At 43.1% G+C, this 23,468-nt stretch overlaps 1 protein-coding gene across 1 annotated transcript; it reads right to left on the bottom strand.

The window, feature by feature from the left end:
• Positions 1–546: 546 nt before the first annotated feature.
• On the bottom strand, positions 547–2,267 carry cxcl18b (chemokine (C-X-C motif) ligand 18b). Its single transcript, XM_060899522.1, has 4 exons — positions 2,122–2,267; positions 1,832–1,952; positions 1,523–1,624; positions 547–984 (listed from the first exon to the last, which is right to left on the bottom strand). Exons 1-4 carry the CDS (start codon positions 2,186–2,188, stop codon positions 876–878), a joined length of 399 nt encoding a protein of 132 aa, XP_060755505.1. The 5' UTR covers positions 2,189–2,267; the 3' UTR covers positions 547–875.
• Between the last annotated feature and the right edge of the window lie 21,201 nt (positions 2,268–23,468).

Below are 23,468 nucleotides of genomic sequence, written 5' to 3'. Positions count from 1 at the left end.
AATATGATATGTGGATCAATATGGTGCACATGGCAACAACTTCACACGTGTAAGTGGGACAAGCTGGAAGAAGTGAGTGAGTCAGGGAACTTGACATTTGACTTAAAACGGGAACTCTGTTAATTATTAATCAACTTTCCTGATGTACATGTAAATTCATAGGGTTTTTGTTTGTTTGTTTCTTTTTTGACAGTTGACCCAAGCAATTTTACAATTGTGTCACGCCGTGATTATGATGTGGGTTAACTTGCAATTGGAAAAAAAAAAAGAAAGAAAGAAAATGTGCATAACGTTATGTGGAAATTATGAAGTCTGTCATTTGAATGATCTCATCATTAAGTAATTTAACAAAAAAAAAATTCCGAGCATAACATTCAGGTCAAATATTGCAGAGTGGACAGCAGATGGGGCTCAATCCGTTTGTATGAACATGGATCACATGACCAGCAACCCAGGACCTTTCATCAGGCTTGCTTTGTGTCTGTTTACTTTGTGTTTGAACCCATGCAAACATTAAAATGAGAAACACACATAAGACGCATGGGATACAAAATGGAGACATTTATTTAAAATACTTAATAATCACAAACAAATAAATATTATATAATGATTTAAATACTGGCTGTAAGAAAGTAAAAATGCGATGGGCCACTTCAGGCCTATTAAACAATCAGTATGCATGGTAATCCTGCACCGAACTTTTTCTGCTAAAACATCTGTCTGACAGTTCTTGGACACGTTATCACCCTTATGTTATCCAAATGGAGCTTCCAGAAACAGGAACGAGGCTGGATATAAAGATATGGATGTTCTCACTGGATTTTGTCGGTCACGTGACCACAGAGTTTTTGGAGTTTCCACATACACACTCTTCTTCAGCGGCTCGGTATTGTTACAATACTGGCCGTGGTTGTTTTTGTAGTGTTTCTGGAAATTGCACATTCAGATATCTTGATAGTGGTTTTCTTGCCATCTTTGTTTACCCTGTTGGAAAAAAAACAAACGTTATTTAAAATGTTGTAAATGCAAGAACATCAGCTCAGTTTGTATAACAACACTAAAGGTATATCACTAACAGATGGTTCGATTAAAATCACGCATGTTAAGTATCCCCTTGCTCTTTTTGGCTTTCTTTTGAATCTATTCCCAGCACGCACTATTTAGTTTTCTTTCCCTCTTGAATCAGGTGTGTTACATAGAAAGAAGGCACACTGTAAAAAAAATATTTGTTGTTTTAACTTAAAAAAGTTAGTGCAAGGGCTGCCTTAAAATTTTGAGTTCACTGGAATTCACATAGTAAGTTAAATTGTTGTGAACTTACTATATTAATTTCAGTGAACTCAAAATTTTAAGGCAGCCCTTAAGGCAACCCTTGCACTAACTTTTTTAAGTTAAAACAACAAATCATTTTTTACAGTGCACAAAGATCCCAAAATGTCCAAGCATCTCCCATTAAGTCTATTTCGACAAAATCCTGAAAGACGAACTGAAACTGGGATGTCCTGTGGAACTGTGTCCTTACCTGTTCCAGCATTCCTGAAGGTACTGACCCTGATATATATTTGGGTTAATGCAGCGTTGTTCTTTCTCTTTCGTGTTTGAGTGTACAGTCTTCAGTGTCAGTCTATTAAAGCAAAACAAAATCATTTTAGCAACATGGACACAATTCTGTTCAAATCAGTTAAATATGAAAACTGTGATAAATTAATCAGTAATAATCATTTTATATACTGTATACATATATACACATATACGGTATATATATAAAATGTTTGATATGTCTCCAACTATCACTATTTTAGCAAGCAGAATAAGATCTGAGGAGACTCACATGATCTCTGTGGCTTTGCAGCGGGACCTTGGTGCAGTGACAGAGAACTCGTCAATATTTTTCCATCTAAAAGCCTTAGAGGACGTGGTGACACATCTGCATCTGTCCGGTACTGATTGACCTGCGCAACAGAGATACAGATGAATGCATGCAAAGTTGCAAGGCTAGACCTAAATAGCATATAAAAAGGCAAAAAAAAAATTTTTACAGTGACGCTTCTTTAAATGTAACATGATTAAATGCAAAGATTATTAACACAAAATGAACCACATGCATCATTGCAGACTTACCATTACTATGCTGGATGTAAAGGGCCACAACCAGGAGAAAGCTGACAGCATGGGTTAGAAAAGCCATTTTAATGCAGTTTCAAAAGAAAGACAGCAAAGTCCAGCTTTCTAGCACTCTTGACGAAGAAGGATTAAAACTGAGCAGAAGAGGAAAACTTTCACTCTTTTATATCCCAGGGAGAGGAATTTCCCCCAAGAGTCACGCCTCTTATTGGCAAGCACGTGGTACCCCTAAAGTGGAATTTCCAGGCATGTTCAGTAAGTTTGGAATGCTCGGAGTGAAAGCTGGAGATATGTGTATGGGTGATTTGACTGGTCTTGGGGTCGATTAAGTGTTCTGCAGAAGACTGAGTCAGAGTGAACAAGAGGGAGAAAAAATGGGAATTATATTGCTGTGACTATCTCTGGCTGTGTTCCAGTGGATATAAATCATTTGCTCCACTTACATTAATTAATTTGGCAATACACTCTTAAGTAGAACGTAGAACACAATCCCAAGTATACAGCTGGTGGACAAATTCCCAACAGCACCAAGACCTCAGCAAGGAGGTTCTGGGTTCAAACCAGGGGCATTTCTAGCTTTTGAAAAGACCAGGGGCTAAGTCAAGTTTTCCTGGGGCTTGTATTTTTAAGGGAGATTGGCATCAATAAGAAGGGGAGGTTATATCTAACTTTACAAGAGAATATTATCATCTACACACATTCAAAGGTTATGACATTTTTATTACTGATTTTTGCAATGCTCTTTTTACATTTATGTAGTTCACTTCAGTTTCTGTCTCCTTATTATTAAGCTATTATCAACACCCATAATGTCTCAGGAAACGGAGGCATGTGTCAATTGACTATTAAATATCCCTAGTAAAATGTATCATCAGTTTAATAAAAATATATCATTTCTCACTCACATATCTCTCCTTTAGGATCACAAATACATAAATTCTAAGCTGCATTATTATATTACAACATTAAAAATCCCAGATGGCATCCCATCTCACAGGAAGATCATATAAATATGTCTTCCAAGTTTCTCTCTCTCTCTCTCTCTCTCTCTCTCTCTCTCGCTCACACACACACACACACACACACACACACACACACACACACACACACACACACACACACACACACATTATTTTCTCCAAGGCATCTAGGCTCAGTTGACTGCAGCAGCTCATTTGCAGTATCTGGACAACACAAATTTATGTTGACATTAATATTGCATGGCAAAACATAAAACTATTTTATCCCTATATGTGACTAATAAGGCGGCACGGTGGTGTAGTGGTTAGCGCTGTCGCCTCACAGCAAGAAGGTCCTGGGTTCGAGCCCCGTGGCCGGCGAGGGCCTTTCTGTGTGGAGTTTGCATGTTCTCCCCGTGTCCGCGTGGGTTTCCTCCAGGTGCTCCGGTTTCCCCCACAGTCCAAAGACATGCAGGTTAGGTTAACTGGTGACTCTAAATCAACCGTAGGTGTGAATGTGAGTGTGAATGGTCGTCTGTGTCTATGTGTCAGCCCTGTGATGACCTGGCGACTTGTCCAGGGTGTACCCCGCCTTTCGCCCGTAGTCAGCTGGGATAGGCTCCAGCTTGCCTGCGACCCTGTAGAACAGGATAAAGCAGCTAGAGATAATGAGATGAGATGAGATAAGATGTGACTAATAAGCCAAAGGCTGGTTCTGGTCTGGTCAGCTGGTTCTGTGTAGGCACCATGTAGAATTAAAACGTGATTAAATTATGTCAGGGCAACTACTGGTGTCTACATGAACACAAACTGTTGTTGACCTGTTAAATAAACTTAGTCGGGGCAAATTGCTGGGTTTAACGTGATGTCACATCCACCTCATTAGTTATTCAAAGCTTCAGCTGGTGGTCTACCAAAGCTCAGTGGACAAAGGGTTTGTACGGTATGGGGAAGGTGCATTGCTCGCATGAAAAATGCCTTACGCTTGCGTTGTTTTAGGTTGTTCGAATCGATCAAACCATGAAACTGATACAAGTTTCTTCAGGGTTCCCCATGAACTAATAAAAATGGGTGAACGAACACAGGATTTCACAAAAAGATGTCGAGAAAGGTGGCTTTTAAACCTCTCACTGAAATCGAAGGGAGCCGAGTCGAAGGATGCTCGAGTTTGCAGTGATCACTAGGTGAAAGGTTTGTATATCCCTTTCAGCTATGGCCTTAGTGTTTTCCCAAGTACTTTTCTTGCTATGTGTCGTTATTTTACAGTACTTTTTTAGTCACAAAGTGCTAAAGTCCCCAGATGTTTCTTTGTTTACTCCTCACAAAGGCGATATGCATGAAGGCCGCAACAAAATTCTTACCCAGCCATACAGTTACAATGCACTGTGATCACTTTTCCATCTTGTTTAACTAAGATCCAGGTCTTTAAAGGGGTTTCTGATTATCTTTGTGAATGATTTACCTGAGAGATAAGAGCCAACACAAGTGAGAATCAAGCAAACTGTTGTTTGTTTACACTTCAATTTGCAGCGCTTCACTGTAAAGATGCGAACAAAAAGCTTAAAAAAAAATAAAACTTCCACGGGCAAAAACAATCCAGGATTCATTGGGCAGTGACTTGATACCGAGGTCCTTTACCCAGCCACATACAAAAAAGTTGTAAGCCTCCATACTCTTCCATGCTTTCATGTGTTTTGCGGTGTAGAAGGATGTCTGCAACACCAGATAGTTTGAGATGTCGAGGAACTCAACTGAAGGGTAGTTTTTGAGATCGTATGATGAATCCTTCTTTCCCAGACTGTAGGGGTCGATTCCATTGCACATAGCAATCTTCTGAATATATCTAAAGTGAGCAGTGGCTTCTAGATTACGAGCATACTCACTCTAATAAGTTATCGCTAGTTGTTTGCACTACGGCAGCCGTTTAGACCACCAGCTATTTCACTTCCGGTAAAACTGCTAAGAAAAGTCACGTGACTGAAACCCAGCAATAGACCACCACTGTAGATATTCATTAAACCACTCAAACTTTAGAGCTTACCTAGCACACTAATCATACAGATCCTATGTTGTAAATTCAACATAACCAGGTTACAAGCAGCGGGTTTTGTGCCTCAGCATAATTTGATAGGTTACATTGTTGATACATTATATATACACACCCACAGTCGATGATTTACCATCTGTTTTCATCTTGAAAGATCCACCAATATTGGATTGTTTTTTTTTGAAGTCATCTTCCAACCAGTTCTGAATGTTCTTCTTCTGTTGGCGGTTACCAACATTTTGAATGTGCACTGTGCAGTGCTCAATTATGTCCCCCAACCCCTCCCCACTTCCCCCGTGTTCCCCCTGTGTTCCCCCTTCCGTCTTCAGAATTCGCTGCAAGTCAAGTTCCGATCTGTTTCAGTCAGTTGTTTTCTATTAATCTCTTCCTTTTTTTGAGGGCTAAAATATCCAGGGCTAGGCTCAAAATACTCGGGGCTATAGCCCTGAGTGACAGGGCGGAACAACACCACTGGTTCAAACCACACAGCCAACTGGGACCTATCTGTGTGGAGTTTGCATGTTTGCCTCATGTCTATGTGGGTTTCCTCCAGGTGCTCTGGTTTCCTCCCACAGTCCAAACACATGTGGATTAGGTCAAGGGGCTACTCTAAATTGCCCATACGTGTGAATGTGAGTATGAATGGTTGTTCATCTCTGTGTTCACCCTGTGATAGATTGGCGACCAACCCAGGGTGTACCCTGCCTCTCGCCCAAAGTCAGCTTTGATTGTCTCCAGCTCATCCGTGACCCTGATGAATAAGCAGTATAGATAATGGATGGATGCATAATTAACCAAGCGTTAAAATTATCCATTAAATAATTTTTTTTGTTTATGCGGATTTTTACTTAATTTTTAAAATATAGGGATCAATTTAAATAATAATTACACATTTAAAATTTTTTATTATGCATTCTTTTAATTTATTTTATATCCACAAGCTCATCTCTCCATATATAATAAGTGTTTGCAAGTATGACAGGATTTCAAGCAAAAATCAATTAACCATCTAAAGACCACTTGAATTATGCCAGAAGTTTTTTTTTTCCTGAAAGTTAGAGTCAGAGGTGCTCTTTATATGCACATATGCCAATATTCTTTTTTGCACAAGAACATACAAGTTTGCAATACTGATTTATCTCCATGCTGCTATTCTGCACTTTGCACTTTACCATACTGCACCTTGTATTATTGTACCCTTGTACTATTGCACTCCAGTAACATACTGTACCTCAAACTTGACTACATTTCTGGAACACTGTGAATATTCTGGGAACTGTATGCCCACTGTCTGTCTATATGTTGTGTTAATTTGCTTATCTGTTGATGTCTGTGTGCATTTTTATGTTTAGCTGTGTGTCAAATTTTTAATACTGCACATTTGGAGTTTGGGGAAACGCAATTTCAATCCTCTGTGTAATTAACTGTTACATGGTCTGATTGACAATAAAGTTCACTTTGACTTTGACAATACTTAAATAATTGCACTTATTGTTACTGTCTGTTAAGGAATTTTTTGAGCATGTACTTTACCTGAGTTTAATTGAAAATGATAATGATAATTGTACGCTTAGTAAAATATTTAAAAAATAATAATAATTTGATATTTCAATGACTGCACTTGTTAAAGATATTTTCCATTTTCCCAGCTATCAGTTATAGCAGTTATGATTTTGTGCATTTTAACCTTTATTCATTTTTTTAAAAGAATGAATCAAATCCATTTTTCTATCAATAATGGTGGGTTTTTTTTTTTGGTTGGTTGGTTGGTTTTTGTTTTTTTGTTTTTTTTGGGGGGGGAGGTTTGCACGATCATATTTGCCTAAGAACTGCCTATTAATAACATTTATTTAATGCAATAATCTAATTTATTGTAATGCAAAAAAAGTGCAAAGATGCAGTCAGATTTTCATGAATTTCCTAAAATATATAAAGTTATAAAGAATACAATGCCCTCCACAATTATTGGCACCCCTTGTAAAGATTAGTCAAAAGGGTTTCAAAAAAATCCACCTTTTAGTGAACTTGCTTCATCTCACAGTCAAAATATGAGAAAAAATTCCAACCTTTAATTGAAATAAATTTATTCAGAGAAAAACAAATCCCTCAAAAGCAAAAACACATGTGCCCCTATTATTGGCACACCTGCATTTAATACTTTGTACAGCCTCCCTTTGCCAGTAAAACAGCACTGAGTCTTCTCCTTTAACATTTTATAAGGTTGGAGATACAGAGCAGGGTATCTGAGGCTATTCCTCTTCACACAATTTCTCCAGATCATCCAGGGTCTGAGACCCTCTCTTGTGCTCTCTCTTCTTCAGCTCAACCCACAGGTTTTCAATGGGGTTTAGCTCAGAGGACTAAGATGGCCATGGCAGAAATTCGATTCTGTGGTCAACAAACAATTTTAGTGTTGATTTGGACATAGGCTTCAGATCATTGTCCTGCTGGAAGATCCAGTGACGACCCAGATTTTGGTTTAAAATGTCCTGGTATTTCATGGAGGCCATGATGCCAGTTGGGATCAGGTTCTTTTGATTACAGCTATCCTTCTTTTTTACACCAAATTCACCTTGAGTGTTTATTGCCAAAAAGCTCCAATTTTGTTCAATCAAACCATAGAACATGGTTCCAGTCAAAGTTGTAGTAGCGTTTTGCAAACTTCAGGTGCTTACATTTGTGGTTAACTGACAGAAAAGGCTTTTTCTGGCACCTTCCAAATAATCTGTTGGCATGGAGGTGGCGTCTGATGGTGGATTTGGAGATTTGGAAACCCCAAGATTTTACTTTTTTCTTGTAATTCACCAACAGTGATCCTTGGATTGTTTTTTGTTTTGTTTTGTTTTTTTGCCTCTCTTTCCATCCTCCTCACTGTATGTGGGGGTAAAATAAACTTGGGTCCTCTTTCAGGCAAGTTTGTAACAGTTCCAGCTTGTGTCCACTTTTTTTTATTGCCCTAACAGTCGAAATGGACATTTTCAGGCGAGTATCTATTTTTTATAACCATTTCCTGACTTATGAAGGTCAACACACTTCTCCATCATTTTTGTTTGTGTGTTCTCTTATCTTTCCTATGTTGATGGATGACTAAGGGAATTTGGCCTCTCTGTCACCTCATATTTGTTCCCCAGTTAATCAGGAAGTCATGGATTACAGTTTGAAAGTTCCTACACACTCCAATCAACTCAAAAAAGTACAATTTAAATGAGAAACATCCTTCAGTTACATTATGTTCGCTATAATTTTCAGGGCTGTCAATGATAATGGCAAGTGTGTTTTTGTTGAAAATAATTATTTCTTGATGAGAGATTTGTTTTTCTCTGAATACATTTATTTCAATTAAAGGTTGGATTTTTCTCATTTTTTCAGTGTGAGATGAAGCGACTTCACCAAAAGGTGGATTTTTTTCTAACCCTTTTTACTAATCTTTACAAAAAGGGACAATAAAGGGGTGGAGCACACTGTAAAAATACTAACCCCTGACATTAATCATTGTATCTTTCCTATATACAAATTGTAACAAATTTGCAAGTTTCAAATCATTAAATAATAATTCTACTGAAATGCCAATTAAAGTAATTTTAAAGTTTTGCTTTGGAATGTGAATACATCTGCATCTCAGTAAAAATTTGACGCAGTGCACTGTTTTGCAATATCCTTCATGAGCTACTGAACATCACAATTTTGGCATGTCACAAAGTTGTTGTCCTTATCCCTGCAACAAGTCAGGGCAAATGCTCTGCTAACTTGCTGTGACAAACCCAGAGGTTCACACCAGACTACTTTGGACTTCTGACGGCATTTATGTCAACCCAGAATTTGGGAATAGTCTGAGTCAAAGCAGACAGTTACCAGAGGCACTTTTGAGTCTTTGTAGTGGTTATGTAATATCCTCTACCTTTAACATAATAAATATGTTCACACAGGTCCTTTGGTTTAGTGTGACCTAATTACTCTTACACACTTATGGGAAGATGCATGAGTTGTACAACTGTACTGATCCTCATAATTAAGAAAAGATAAATGTGTGTATCTATAGGCAGCTAACTGTCTATTGCAATGCTGTAAACTTTTATGATTCTTGTGCAAGTCTGTTTTAAAGGTTTATTACCAACCACCTATGTTAGAAACATATGTCTTCAAACATATGTTTAAAGCTTTTACATGACATAAAGCAACAACAAGAAGAAGCTTTTTTATTATTTGTCACATGCACACTCATGCACAGTGAAATTCATCCTCTGCATTTAATCCATCTGAAGCAGTGAACACACACACACACACACACACACACACAAGTGAGCAATGAGTACATACATATACCCAGAGCAATGGGCAGCTATACTACAGCGCCCAGGGAGCAGTTTGGGGTTTGGTGCCTTGCTCAAGGGCACTTCAGCCTAAGGCTGCCCCATGTTAACCTAACCTGCATGTCTTTGAACTGTGGGGGAAACTGGAATACCTGGAGGAAACCCACACAGACACGGGGAGAACATGCCATCTCCACACAGAAAAGCCCCCGTTGGCTGCTGGGCTCTAACCCAGAACCTTCTTGCTGTGAGGCAACAGTACTGACCACTACACCACCGTGCCACCCATAAAAATGATTTCTGAAGATCATATATTTTATGAGGCATCCTGTGTGTGTGTGTGTGTGTGTGTGTGTGTGTGTGTGTGTGTACTTAAGTATTGTAAGCATTGTATTTAATTGCCACCAATTAGAATATATGCTCACTAATCACTTTAATATCAACACTTTCACCTGCACATTCATAAAAATATCCAGTCAGCAATCATGTGCCAGCAACAATGCACTAAATCATGCAGATACAGGTCAAGAGCCTCAGTTAATATCTACATTAAACATCAGAATGGGGGAAGTGTTATCTCTGTGACTCAGTGACAATGGCATGTTTGGTTTGAGTATTTTAGAAACTGAAATACTCAATGTCCTGAGATTTTCTTGTAGGGTTTACACAGAATGGTATTTTAAAATCGTATGGTACAAAAAAAAAATCCAGTGAGCAGCAGTCCTGTGGGCGGAAAGTCCTTGTTGATGAGAGAGGTCAGAATAGAATGGACAAACTGGTTCAAGCTGACAGGAATGACAGGACCTCAAATAACTCTTTATAGCTTTGCTGAACATAAAAACACCTCAGAATGTACAAAACATCAAACCTTAAGGTGGACCATATCAGATTCCACTTCTGGAGCCTACAGTGTGTATAGGTTCACAAAATCTGTACAACTAAAGGCTAGAACAAGACCAGGAGATGTTTATACATTCTTCAACTGTGCAGTTTTGGTGAAGCTGTACTCACTGTAGCCTCATTCATCTCATTATCTCTAGCTGCTTTATCCTGTTCTACAGGGTCACAGGCAAGCTGGAGCCTATCCCAGCTGACTACGGGCGAAAGGCGGGGTACACCGTAGCCTCTGTTGTCTAATTAAAATCTAAAACAAAAAGCATGCTTATCCATATCTTCTTCTTTTCCCTATAGTCAGCAAGGGCACCACTGATAACATTTTAACAGTTCATCACTGGTGTATCTAGGGCATTTTAAACTTGACAGAGCCCATCCCTCTCCAAACTTGATCAATGGACAATTTAGAGTAGCCAGTTAGCTGAACTGCATGTCTTTGGACTGTGGGGGAAACCGGAGCACCCAGAGGAAACCCACACAGATACAGGGAGAACATGCAAACTCAACACAGAAAGGACCTTCACCGACCATGAGGTTTGAACCCAGAACCTTCTTGCTGTGAGGCAACAGTGCTAACCACTGCACCACCATGCTACTCATTACCCATGTGCTATTCAATTATACAATTAATGGATCAAGTTATATTCTCAAGCATTCACCTCAAATATAAAAGTATTATGCTCATTATGCATTTTTGCAATATACTGTATGTTGCTGTACACTGTTTTGTACATTGCACTCAATAATCTAAGTGCAAAAATATATATGCAATGTCTTTATATACTACTTAAGTCAAATATAATTATGCTTTTTATATCCCTTTTAATAATATAAAAAGGCATAACTATATTTGACTTAAGTAGTACATTGTGACAACTCTCTGAGGTTTGGGAAGCAGAGAAACTGGGATCAGGCTTCAGAACAGGTGTGCCTATTATTTTTTTCTCACTTTTCAGTGCAATAACTAAACCATACATAAAGACATCACACATGTTGGGGAACCCAGCTCTCTCTCTTGTTCCTGGCTATCTGAAAGACACACAGAAACACACAGAGACACACGTTAATAGACAGCCAGAAATGAGACACAGATGTACCTCATCACATGTTACCTGCTGGTTCAACCTGACTCCTCACCGTTCACAGCCGATGCTCAACCACACCCCCGCTGCCACTTACCCCCACCGCCTGATTCAGGCTGGGAAGCCATCCAGCCTACAGCTAACTCCCCCCCAGCAGGAGAGGTAATCTGCCACCATCATCTGCGCCCCTGGCCTGTGGACGACCTCAAACTTAAAGGCCTGAAGGGCCAGATACCAACGAGTGAGCTGCACATTGGCATCCTTCATGCAGTGGAGCCACTGGAGCAGGGCATGGTAGGAACAGAGGGTGAATGGGCATCCTAACAGGTAGTACCAGAGAGTGAGGACCACCCACTTGATGACCAGACACTCCTTTTCTATGGTGCTGTAATTCAACTCTTGCATGGAGAGCTTGTGGCTGATGTACAGCGCCAGGTGCTCCTCCCCCTCCACCACCTGGGACAAAATGGCCCCCAGCCTTCTGTCCAACGTGTCAGTCTGTAAAACAAAAGGAAGAGAAAAGTCAGGAGACTGCAACAGTGGCCCCCCACACAAAACCACTTTTACTTGAGCAAAAGCCCATTCGCACAGCTCCATTGACTGGACCAGATCTGGTGCCCCCATTTTGGTGAGGTCAGTCAGCGGACTGATGATGTCCGAAAAGTTAGGCACAAAACTGCCTATAATAGCCAGCCCCAGGAACTGCTTCACCCCCTTTTTGGTCTTAGGTCTTGGGCAGGCTGCAATTGCTGCAGTCTTATCAATTTGGGGACACACCTGCCCATGACCCAAGTGGAAGCCCAGATACCATACTTCCACCCGTCCAATTGCACACTTTTTCGGGTTTGCTGTGAGCCCAGCATGCCTCAGCGACCTCAGGACTGCCTTGAGATTGTTAGGGCCAAGGAGTCTACATCCCGGTCTCCATCTCCTGGGGTGAGTCCGTCCACTCCTGTCAAGCCTTGTTAGACTCCGGGGCAGCTGGAAACTTTATGGATGTCAACTTCGCCCAAAGTATCAATGTCCCGACTGCATCTCTTGAAGTCCCACTGTCTGTGTCTGCCCTCGATGGCCAAGCATTAGGTGATGGAAGAGTCACCCAAGTTACTTCTCCAGTCTTTCTCCAGTCTCAAGGTCACAAGGAAGAGATATCCCTGCATCTTATTCATTCACCAGAGTTCCCAGTGATTCTAGGCCTTCCTTGGCTTACCCGCCACAACCCTCGCATAGACTGGGTAACAAGCCAGGTTGTGGAATGGGGCCCTGCGTGCCATGCCTCTTGTCTGCTCTCTAGCTCTCCTGTGTCTCCTGCCGAGCCCCCTGATCTCACTGAGCTATCTCAAGTTCCCACAGAGTACTGGGATTTGAAGGAGGTATTTAGCAAAAGCAGAGCCGCCATTCTTCCTCCGCACCGTGCCTACGACTGTGCCATCGACTTGCTCCCTGGGACTACCCCTCCTCGGGGCAGACTGTTCTCCCTCTCTCAGCCAGAACACAAGGCCATGGAGGAATACCTCAAGGACGCCCTGGTCTCGGGGTTCATAAGACCCTCCACCTCACCTGCTGGTGCCGGCTTCTTCTTTGTCGGCAAGAAGGATGGGGGTCTCCGACCATGTATTGACTACAGGGGCCTGAACAAGATCACTGTGCGCAACCACTATCCCCTTCCGCTGATGTCCACAGCATTCGACCTCCTCCAAGGTGCCACCGTCTTCACTAAGTTGGACTTACGGAACGCATACCACCTCATCCGTATCTGACAGGGAGACGAGTGGAAGACTGCCTTTAACACCCCATCAGGGCACTACGAGTACCAGGTGATGCCCTTTGGACTCACCAACGCACCAGATGTTTTTCAGGCCCTTATCAACGACGTCTTGAGAGACATGATCAATCACCATGTTTTTGTCTACCTCGATGACATCTTAATATTCTCTAAGACCTTGCAGGAGCACCGCCACCATGTCCACCAGGTTCTCCAGAGGCTGCTACGGAACAATCTGTTTGCGAAGGCCCAGAAGTGCGAGTTTCATGTTCCCGAGGTCTCCTTCCTGGGATTTATTGTATGGACGGGACAACTCCAAATGGACCCAGCCAAGACCCTGGCCATCCAGGACTGGCCCACTCCCAAGTCCGTCAAGGAGGTGCAGCGGTTCTTAGGATTCGCTAACTTTTACCGCAAGTTCGTCAGGAACTTCAGTTCCGTAGCAGCACCCATGTCAGATCTCACCAAAAGGACTGGTGGATCTTATGTCTGGTCTCCTCAGGTGGAAAAGGTGTTTAAAGACCTCAAACACCGCTTCTGCACAGCACCCATCCTGGTCCTCCCAGACAATTCTCAACCATTCATCATCGAGGTGGATGCCTCGGACAGCGGTGTCGGCGCGGTTCTGTCCCAACGCTCAGAGGGTAAGCTGCACCCCTGCGCATACTTCTCCCACTGCCTGAGCCCTGCGGAGTCCCGGTATGATGTGGGGGATCGGGAACTGCTTGCGGTGAAACTGGCCCTTGAGGAGTGGAGGCACTGGCTGGAGGGAGCACAACATCCATTCCTGGTTTGGACGGACCACAAGAACCTGGAGTACCTCCAGCAAGCTAAGAGGCTGAACCCACGACAGGCTAGGTGGGCCTTGTTTTTCAGCCGATTCAATTTCACCCTTTCATACCTCCCGGGCTCTAAGAACACCAAACCAGACGTGCTCTCCAGGCTGTTCTCGCCCAACAACAGGGAGAGTGAAGTTGGGCCTATTATCCCTGTGTCCCGGATTGTGGCCCCTGTCCGCTGGGGTGTTGAGGAGGCCGTCCGACAAGCTCAACGCCAGGACCCTGGTCCTGGGACGGGGTCACCGGGCCTCCTGTATGTCCCTCGTCAAGCCCGGGCCAAGGTTCTCCAGTGGGGTCACTCTTCCCCTCTCACCGCCCACCCGGGAGCTCGGAGGACCCTGGACTTCTTGAAAAGACGCTTCTGGTGGCCGAACATGGAGAAGGAAGTGAGGTCATTCGTCCGGTCCTGTGATATCTGCACCAGAACCAAGAATCCTCGACAGCGTCCCCAGGGTCTCCTGCAACCTCTGCCTATTCCCCGGCGTCCCTGGTCCCATGTGGCGGTCGACTTCATCACGGGCCTGCCAGACTCTCAAGGTAACACTGTCATTTTGGTTATAGTCGACAGATTCTCGAAGGCCTGCCGCTTCATACCTCTGTGCAAACTCCCTTCTGCTCTGGAAACAGCTAAATTAATATTTAATCATGTCTTCCGAGTCTTTGGTCTCCCACAGGACATCGTCTCAGACAGGGGGCCCCAGTTCTCCTCCCGAGTGTGGCACAGGTTTTGCAAGCTCATCGGAGCCACTGCCAGCCTCTCCTCTGGGTTCCACCCCCAGTCCAATGGCCAGATGGAGAGGCTCAACCAGGACCTGGAAACCACCCTGCGAGGCCTGGCTATGGATAACCCGACATCGTGGAGCACCTGGCTGCCATGGGCAGAGTACATCCACAACACCCTGCAGTCATCGGCCACCAAACTGTCGCCATTCCAGTGCCAATTCGGGTTCCAGCCACCTCTGTTCCCAGAGCAGGAGGAGGACGCTGGGGTGCCCTCGGTCAACCAATATGTGAGACGGTGTCGCAAGACCTGGAGCAAGGTCAGGAGGACCCTCATCCAGACCTCCAGAACTAACCAGACTCAGGCCAACTGCCATAGAAGGCCTGCCCACGTTTTCCGTCCTGGGCAGCAGGTTTGGCTGTCCGCCAAGGACCTTCCGCTACAGGTGGAGAACTGCAAGCTTGCTCCTCGCTACATTGGCCCCTTCAAAGTTGTGCGCCGGGTGAACCCTGTCTCCTACCGGCTCCAGTTACCACGAAAGCTAAGGATCAACCCCACATTCCATGTTTCCCTGTTGCGGCCCGTATTGTCATCCACGTATGCCCCTGCCCCTAGGAATCCCCTGCCCCCCCGCATCTTCCAGGGTCAGACTGTGTTCACTGTGCATCGCCTGCTTGACTCCCACTGGGTCCGCGGTGGGCTCCAATATTTAGTGGACTGGGAGGGCTATGGCCCTGAGGAGCGCTGCTGGGTCCCAGCTCAGGACATATTAGATAAGGAACTTTGTCGGGACTTCCATTCGGCCCATCCGGATCGCCCTGGGAACGTCAGGAGATGCTCCTGGGGGGGGGGGGGGGGGGGAGTCCTGTTAGGACTGGGACTGTTTTGGCCTCTAGAGGCCACTGTTATTTCCTTTTCGTGTTATGTTTGTTTTGGCCTCTAGAGGCCGCCACTGTTCCTGTGTTTTGTGTTTGTGTTGATTGCCTGTTTGTCTTCATTAGTATCACCTGTTTCCCATTATTTTGTGTATATATACTCCCCCAGTTCAGTCCCTAGTCACGGAGTCTTTATGCTATGCTGTTAGTGCTAGTTCCCTCTGTCCCATGTACCTTGCCTGTGTCTTAGTATTCTTGGTTTTTGTTACTTTCTTTTGGACTTTGTGGATTTTTGTTTTGACCTTTGGATCGCCTGAGCATTTGAGTTTTTGCTTCTTCTTTTCTGAGTTGTATTTTGGACATTGAACCTTTGGATATTTTTATTTTTGTATATCTTCTGAGCTTTTGGATTATCCTTTTGTTTTTTCCTTTGGATTGTATATATTGTAAATAAACTGTTTTTGATACTCTACTTTCGCCTCACGCCTCTGCACTTGAGTCATCCTCCTGGTGGCCTAGTGGGGGTTTGCTGGATTATTACACCAGCAACCTGGGTTTGAATCCCAGCAAAACCCTAACAGAGATGTTTTAGATGCCGCTCCCAAACGTTACTATAAATGATTATGTCATCTAGATAGGTCACCGCATATGCATTGTGGGGATAGAGAATTCAGTGCATGAGATGCTGAAATGTTCCTGGGGCCCCAAACAACCCAAAAAGAAGGATGACAAATTGGTGTAAACAAAACAAAGTGGAAAAGGCCATTTTCTCACAAGATAATGGAGTCAAGGGGATCTGCCAATGTCCCTTTGTTAAATCCAGTGTCGAGTAAAAGTGAGCTGCACCTAACTGATCAAGCAGTTCATCAACACAAGGCATCGGGTATGCATCAAATTTAAACACTGTGTTGACTTTTCTATAGTCCACACAGAACTGGACCAACCCATCGGTCTTGGGAACTAAGACCACTGGGCTGCTCCAGTCACTGTGTGACTCCTCAATTATCCCCATCTTAAGCATAGCCTGGAGTTCATTCCAAACCACATTTTCTTGTATTCAGGGAGCTGGTACAGGCAGCTGCACACCACCACCCCTGGGGGAGACTTAATGTGGTGTTCTATGAGGTCAGTGCGACCAGAGAGGGGCGAGAACACATTGCAGAATTCCTCCTGCAACCTAATAACCTGTGCTCTCTGGGGCAGTGGTCTCCACAGGGGGCCAGGGTGAATTGGGCCACACTTTTTTCCCCCTCTCCTGAACTACCATTGCCAGAGCCATAGGAACCTCCCCTCTCAACAGTTTCAGGAGATTGAGGTGGTAAATTTGACATGTGTCACTTCTATCTGGATGCTTGACCTCATAGTCAACCTCCCCAACTCACCATGTGACCTCAAAGGGCCCTTTCCACTTGGCAAGTAATTTTGAACTTGAGGTAAACAATAAAATGAGGACTTTATCTCCCAGTGCAGATTCCCTTAGCTATGTCCCTCTGTTGTATAGGCAAGATTGATGTTCTTGGGCCTGTAGCAAATTCTCCTGGGTTATGTAACTCATTGCGTGGAATTTTGGTCTTAGGTCAAGAATGTACTGAATTAAATTTTTGCTTTGAGAAGGCCCCCCCTCCTGATTCTCTCTAATGATGTCTAAGATGCCATGGGGCTTGTGCCCATACAGCAATTCAAACATGGAAAACCCGGTGGAGACTTGTGGGACCTCATGCACTGCAAACAACAGAGGGTCTAGCCGCCTATCCCAGTTTTTAGCATTCCCATGAATAAACTTACAAATCATGTTTTTAAGTGTTTGGTTAAATTGTTTGACCAGCCTGTCCATTTTCCGATGATAAACACTAGTCCAAATCAATTTAACCCCCAATAATTTGCATAATTTGCATAGTGTGTGACATAAAAGTAATGTCTTGATCAGTCAGGATTTCTTTTGGAATCCCAACTTGGGAGATAATGCAGAAGAGCGTCTCCGCAACACTGTGTTCTGAGATACTGTGAAGAGGCACTGCTTCCTGGTATTGCGTTGCATAATCCACTATGACTAACATAAAGCAATACCCACGTGCAGATCAATCTAATGGCCCAATGAGATCCATGCAAATTCTTTCAAAGGGCATCTCAATTAATAGTAATGGGCACAATGGCGCTTTGGGTGTGGCCACTGGATTTACCAGCTGGCATTCGTGACAAGCCACACACCACCTGCGAACATTGGCACAAATCCCTGTCCAATGGAAATGAGCCATGAGACAATTTAGTGTTTTATCCTGACCCAAATACCCAGCCATAGGGTTATGATGAGCCACATGGAATAAAAGTTCCCTAAGGCTCTTTGGGACCAACAACTGTCATCTCTCCTTTAGTTTTATTGTCCTGCTTTACTTGATATAGCCTATCCTTAATACTACAAAAATACAGAAAGGAAAGTGCAAAGTTAGGTCAGAGTGGTTGGCCATCAGTTACTTTCACTTGGTCAAAAGCGTGTCTCAGAGACTCATCAAGCATCTGTTCCAATGGGAAATCCCCTAATGCAGGGGTGTCCAAACTGATCCATAAAGGGCCATGTGGCTGCAGGTTTTCATTCCAGCCATGCAGCAGCACACCTGACTTGGCTCATTCAATCAACTGAACTGTCTTCACACAGTCAAATACTTGCAGCCACACCCACCCTTGAGTAAAGGGTGGGTGTGTCAGTTGATTGAATAAGCCAAATGAGGTGTGCTACTGCATGGCTGGAATGAAAACCTGCAGCCACACGGCCCTTTATGGATCAGTTTGGACACCCCTGCCCTAAGGGATTCCACAGAGAGAGAGGAAGGCCCTCCCCACTTTCCATGTAATCATGATGCAGAGCTTATGCGGATGGCCATGGGACCACCTCCCCAGCTAACGTTGTGGTGGGATTCCCCTGTGATGTACTACTGCAGGACCCGCCCACTACTAACTATTTTATTAAATGTTTTAAACCCCAGCCAATCTGTTGCCAGGATAAGTGGATGGGTGAGGCTCAGACTAACTGCTGCCTCCACACTATGCTTTTCTCCCCGGAATTGATTAGTGACAGGCATTAGCAGATATTTGTGGATATCACCGTGCACACATCTGACCTTCACCAACAGTGCATTTCCCAGTGCCCCACACTGAATCAGACTTTGATGCATGGCGGTCTGATTACAACCAGAATCCACCAAAGCCTGATGTGTACCCCCTTGAACACTCACAGAGATTCTGTACTCGATCAGGGGAAGCCTGCGGTGTGTCAGGAATGCAAATCAGTAGCCCCGCCTCCTTGCAGAAGTGCTGATTCCAGGAAATCCCAGCCTTCCCTCTGCACTGACAGACAAGCCTGGGTTCGCTCCCGGCCACCTGTGGAAAGAGAGGGGGTTAACGGCAGCACCAACACAGAAGGAGAAGGGAGAGGAGAAACATGAGTGTGGGGAGTAGGTTTTGGGGAAATTGGCCCCTGTTTCCGTGGGGCTAGGGTAAAGGAGGGGCAAGGAGAGAGAGTGGGAGAGGGAGGGGGATAAAGTGAAAGTGAGCATGAGAAGATGTGGGAGTGATTTCATATATGAAGTCAAATATAATCCATCCATCCATTATCCATAACCGTTTATCCTGTGCAGGGTCATGGGCAAGCTGGAGCCTAGTTGGCCTAGTGGTTAGCATGTCCACCTCTCAACAGGGCAATTGTGAGTTCTTCTCATGGTCAAGTCATGCCAAAGACCATCATAAAAAGGGTACCTACTGCCATCTGGCGAAGCACACTGCAATGCAGATGTGAGTAGGGAATCAAACTCTCATGGTTGTCAGAGGATCAGCCCCCCACTAAATAGGGGAGAGGCTAAGGGCTATGGAAACGGAGATCAGTGCCACCCAATGTGCCTTGTGGCATGGGAAGGACTTTGATATATTCCTTTTATAATAGATAATAGACATTTTGAAAGAATATAAAAAGTGATCCCCCCCATCCCTCATAGCAAACTCCTTATATATTTTTCATAATTTAGAACTTGACTGATTTTATTTCAAGAAAAAAAATGCTTTGATTAGTCAAGCAAGCACTGCAAAACACATTGTAATATTGTTCTTCAAATTCCAGTTCTATATAAAACTAAACCTAAATAATCCCAATAATGGAACTTTTTCATAGAATTTTATTTGCAGCATCTTAAAATGAGAACAGACCATTATCCAGCTTAGGGCAACTTTTATACAGCATGTTTTGGAGCAAGGCTGGGAAAGGTATTGTTTGATTAATAAACATTCATCCATTACCTGTAGCTGCTTATCCTGTACAGGGTCACAGACAAACTGGAGCCTGTCCCAGCTGACTATGAGCAAGAAGCAGGGTACACCCAGGACAAGTCGCCAGGTCATCGCAGAGCTGACACATAGAGACAAACAACCTTTCACACTCACATTCACACCTACAGTCAATTTATAGCCACCAATTAGCCTAACCTGCATGTCTTTGGACTGTGGGGGAAACCAGAGCACCCAGAGGAAACCCACACAGAGAGAACATGCAAACTCCACACAGAAAGGCCCTCATTGGCCACTGGGCTCAAACCCAGAACCTTCTTGCTGTGAGGCAACAGTGCTGACCACTACACCACCTTGCCGTTGATTAATAAACAATTTTTAAATAAACTTAGTATCCAGTTGTATTTGTAGCACAATATACTTCACTCAATAATTATTTAGTTAAATAAATCATATTGTCATACTTAATTTTTTTTTATTACTTCTGGAAGTGCTCCGGTTTCCCCCACAGTCCAAAGACATGCAGGTTAGGTTAACTGGTGACTCTAAATTGACCATAGGTGTGAATGTGAGTGTGAATGGTTGTCTGTGTCTATGTGTCAGCCCTGTGATGACCTGGCGACTTGTCCAGGGTGTACCCCGCCTTTCGCCCGTAGTCAGCTGGGATAGGCTCCAGCTTGCCTGCAACCCTGTAGAACAGGATGAAGCGGCTAGAGATAATGAGATGAGATGAGACTTCTGGAAGTATTAATTCTTCCCAAACCTAAAGCCAAATTATAATTAATTGAAGGAATTTTTAACACAGAAATAATAAAAATTGTAAATAATTATGACACATTGTGAGAAAGTGTAGGTTTATTACAGTATAAAGGAAGCACAGCACAGCCAACTTAATTATATTTCTTCAAAATAAATATTGGTCAAGTAAGTAAAATACTCACTAATTATTTTTCTGTAAGTAAATAAACTCCTGTCATTTTTTTCATTACTTCATTTGTTTCATTCATCTTCAGGAACCAGTTTATCTTGGTTGAAACACCCTAGTCGCTTATGAAGTGTCATGCACACACTTATTCACACCGAGGAGCAATTCATATCAAAGGGCCTGGACATGGGGTAAGCATGCAAAACTCCATGCAGAGCGTATCCCGAGCTTGATTTTCTCAAATCAGTGACCCTGGAACTTCAAGGTGGCAATGCTACCTGCTGAACCACAATGTCGTCCACATTTTTTAACAAAAGAAAAAAAAGGAAGAATGATTCTCTGGATGGCCTTTCTGTTTCTTCACATGCAGCAGTAAAAGACCTCGGGGTGATTACTGACCCCAGTCTTTCATTTGAAACTCTTATCGATAACATTACCCGGATAGCTTTCTTTCATCTCAGAAATATTGCTAAGATAAGAAATTTAATGTCACTACATGATGCCGAAAAACTAGTTAATGCTGTTGTTACCTCCAGGTTGGATTATTGTAATGCCTTACTGTCTGAATGTTCCAATAAGTGCATAAACAAGCTCCAGTTACTTCAAAATGCAGCAGCAAGAGTCCTTACTAGAACTAGAAAATATGACTACATCACCCCTGTCTTATCCACACTGCATTGGCTCCCAATCAAATTTCGGATTGTTTATAAAATACTACTATTGACCTTTAAAGCACTGAATGGTCTCCCGCCACAGTACCTGAGCGAACTTCTGGTCCTTTATGACCTGCCACGTCTACTTAGATCAAAAGGTGCAGGCTATCTGCTGGTACCTCGTATAGTGAAGGCTACATCAGGGGGCAGAGCCTTTTCTTACAAAGCCCCACAGTTATGGAACAGCCTTCCAAGTAGTGTTCGGGAATCAGACACAGTCTCAGTGTTTAAGTCGAGACTGAAAACATATCTGTTTAGTCAAGCCTTCTGTTAATGGTGTTTATGAGGGAAAGGAGTAGATCTGGAGGGTCCTCAGACATAGAGTGTTTTGGTAAACTGGGATGTATGGATGCTGTCAGTCCCCCACTCACTTGCTCACTCAAGTTTGTTGATGGTGTAGTGGCTGCTGCTTTATGTCCCGGGGCTCCCTCATGCCTGTGTTACCTTCGTGCTCTCCCCTTTTAGTTATGCTGTCATAGTTAGCTTTGCCGGAGTCCCTGCTTGTGCTCAGTGCAAAATGTATACTGTTCCTACATCAGTTCCTCATCAGGTGACATTGGGCATACCTAACAACCTGTGTTTTTCTCTCTCTTTCTCTTTTTCTCCCCCCCACCCCACCCCTGTCTCTCCCTCTGAATTACATTCCAATCCTGAGATGGAGATGCTGACCTCTTCTGCTCCTCGGACCTGCCTGATCCATCCTGATGCCCTATGTCTAGCTGGAGTCTCATCACATCGTTCTTGTGGAGGACGGTCCCATATGGACAGATGAAAGTCACACTTGGAAGATGTTCTGGACACTTACAGTAATGTTTTTATGGCTGAGGACTACAGTTGACTTGATAACTTTAGGAGAGCAGTTGTCATTAACAGTTTTGCACTCAAGTTTCCATCAATGAAGAGTTATAACATCAACGAAACAGACTTCATTTTAAAACTGTTAAAAATGTTATAATCACATTGGCTGTTATCACCCAAATGAGAATAGGTTCCCTTTTGAGTCTGGTTCCTCTCGAGGTTTCTTCCTCATGTCGTCTGAGGGAGTTTTTCCTTGCCACTGTTGCCACAGGCTTGCTCATTGGGGATAGATTAGGGATAAAATTAGCTTATGTTTAAAGTCATTAAAATTCTGTAAAGCTGCTTTGCGACAATGTCTATTGTTAAAAGCGCTATAAAAATAAACTTGACTTGATTATGAAATCACCTTTTCGTGTCCATCTTAAACTTGCAACTTGAAATTTGTGCAGACAATGTGCATGATATTGTGCTTTGGATAAATCTCATTAGATAAATACATTTTTAAAACTGAATGCTATATTCTCTTATGTGAACCAGGGCAAGATCAGACATTCCTAATCTAATGTTTGTTTTTGCCTTCCAATTAGAACTCTGGGAAATAAACTCCCATAACTGCTTTAAAAATGAAAGCATTGTTATCCCTGATTTCCTCAGGTCTGAGCAGAACTTAAGATTTATCTCAAAAGGGATCAGTGTGTCTCATGTGTCTTAATGTCATGAAGTTGAACTAGGGCCAGATTTAATTTCCCTTCCTTCCTTCATTCACCAACACACTTTAGTTTCTTGATTCTGCAAAATTGGCAAGCAGACAGCTGGAAGGCTGACAGCCTGTTTTGTTAGCCAAATGCAGCTGTGAGGTCTCAGTGCTGAGAAAGCTTGTGATTTCGGGGAAAATGAAACCTAAGTTGGTATCTTAGGGAATTATGACATTCAGAGCTCTGCTAAACAGTAAAATTCCTCTTAACACCATATCTTGCATAGGTATTGTCCTCCCTTTCTGGATTTGTCCTGGAATTAAACAGACCTCAATGGGATTACAGTTTGATTTACACAATATTTCAAACATTTGAATGCACAAAAATATTTCTATTGTGACACAAATGTTAATTAAACCAAAAAGCATATATTTGTTTGATGCATAAAT

The sequence above is a fragment of the Neoarius graeffei genome, chromosome 18, assembly GCF_027579695.1.
Source record: "Neoarius graeffei isolate fNeoGra1 chromosome 18, fNeoGra1.pri, whole genome shotgun sequence".
Lineage (NCBI taxonomy): Eukaryota > Metazoa > Chordata > Actinopteri > Siluriformes > Ariidae > Neoarius > Neoarius graeffei.
The sequence above is the reverse complement of the archived record's forward strand: the minus strand, read 5'-3'. Positions and strand labels throughout refer to the sequence as shown.

Bases quoted from the DNA above. Each gene is read 5' to 3' on its own strand.
- cxcl18b (XM_060899522.1), bottom strand. From the start codon at position 2,188: ATGGCTTTTCTAACCCATGCTGTCAGCTTTCTCCTGGTTGTGGCCCTT. The intron at 1,953-2,121 runs GTAAGTCTGCAA...TCTGTTGCGCAG, and splicing joins TTACATCCAGCATAGTAATG to GTCAATCAGTACCGGACAGA. The intron at 1,625-1,831 runs GTGAGTCTCCTC...TTGCTTTAATAG, and splicing joins TGCAAAGCCACAGAGATCAT to ACTGACACTGAAGACTGTAC.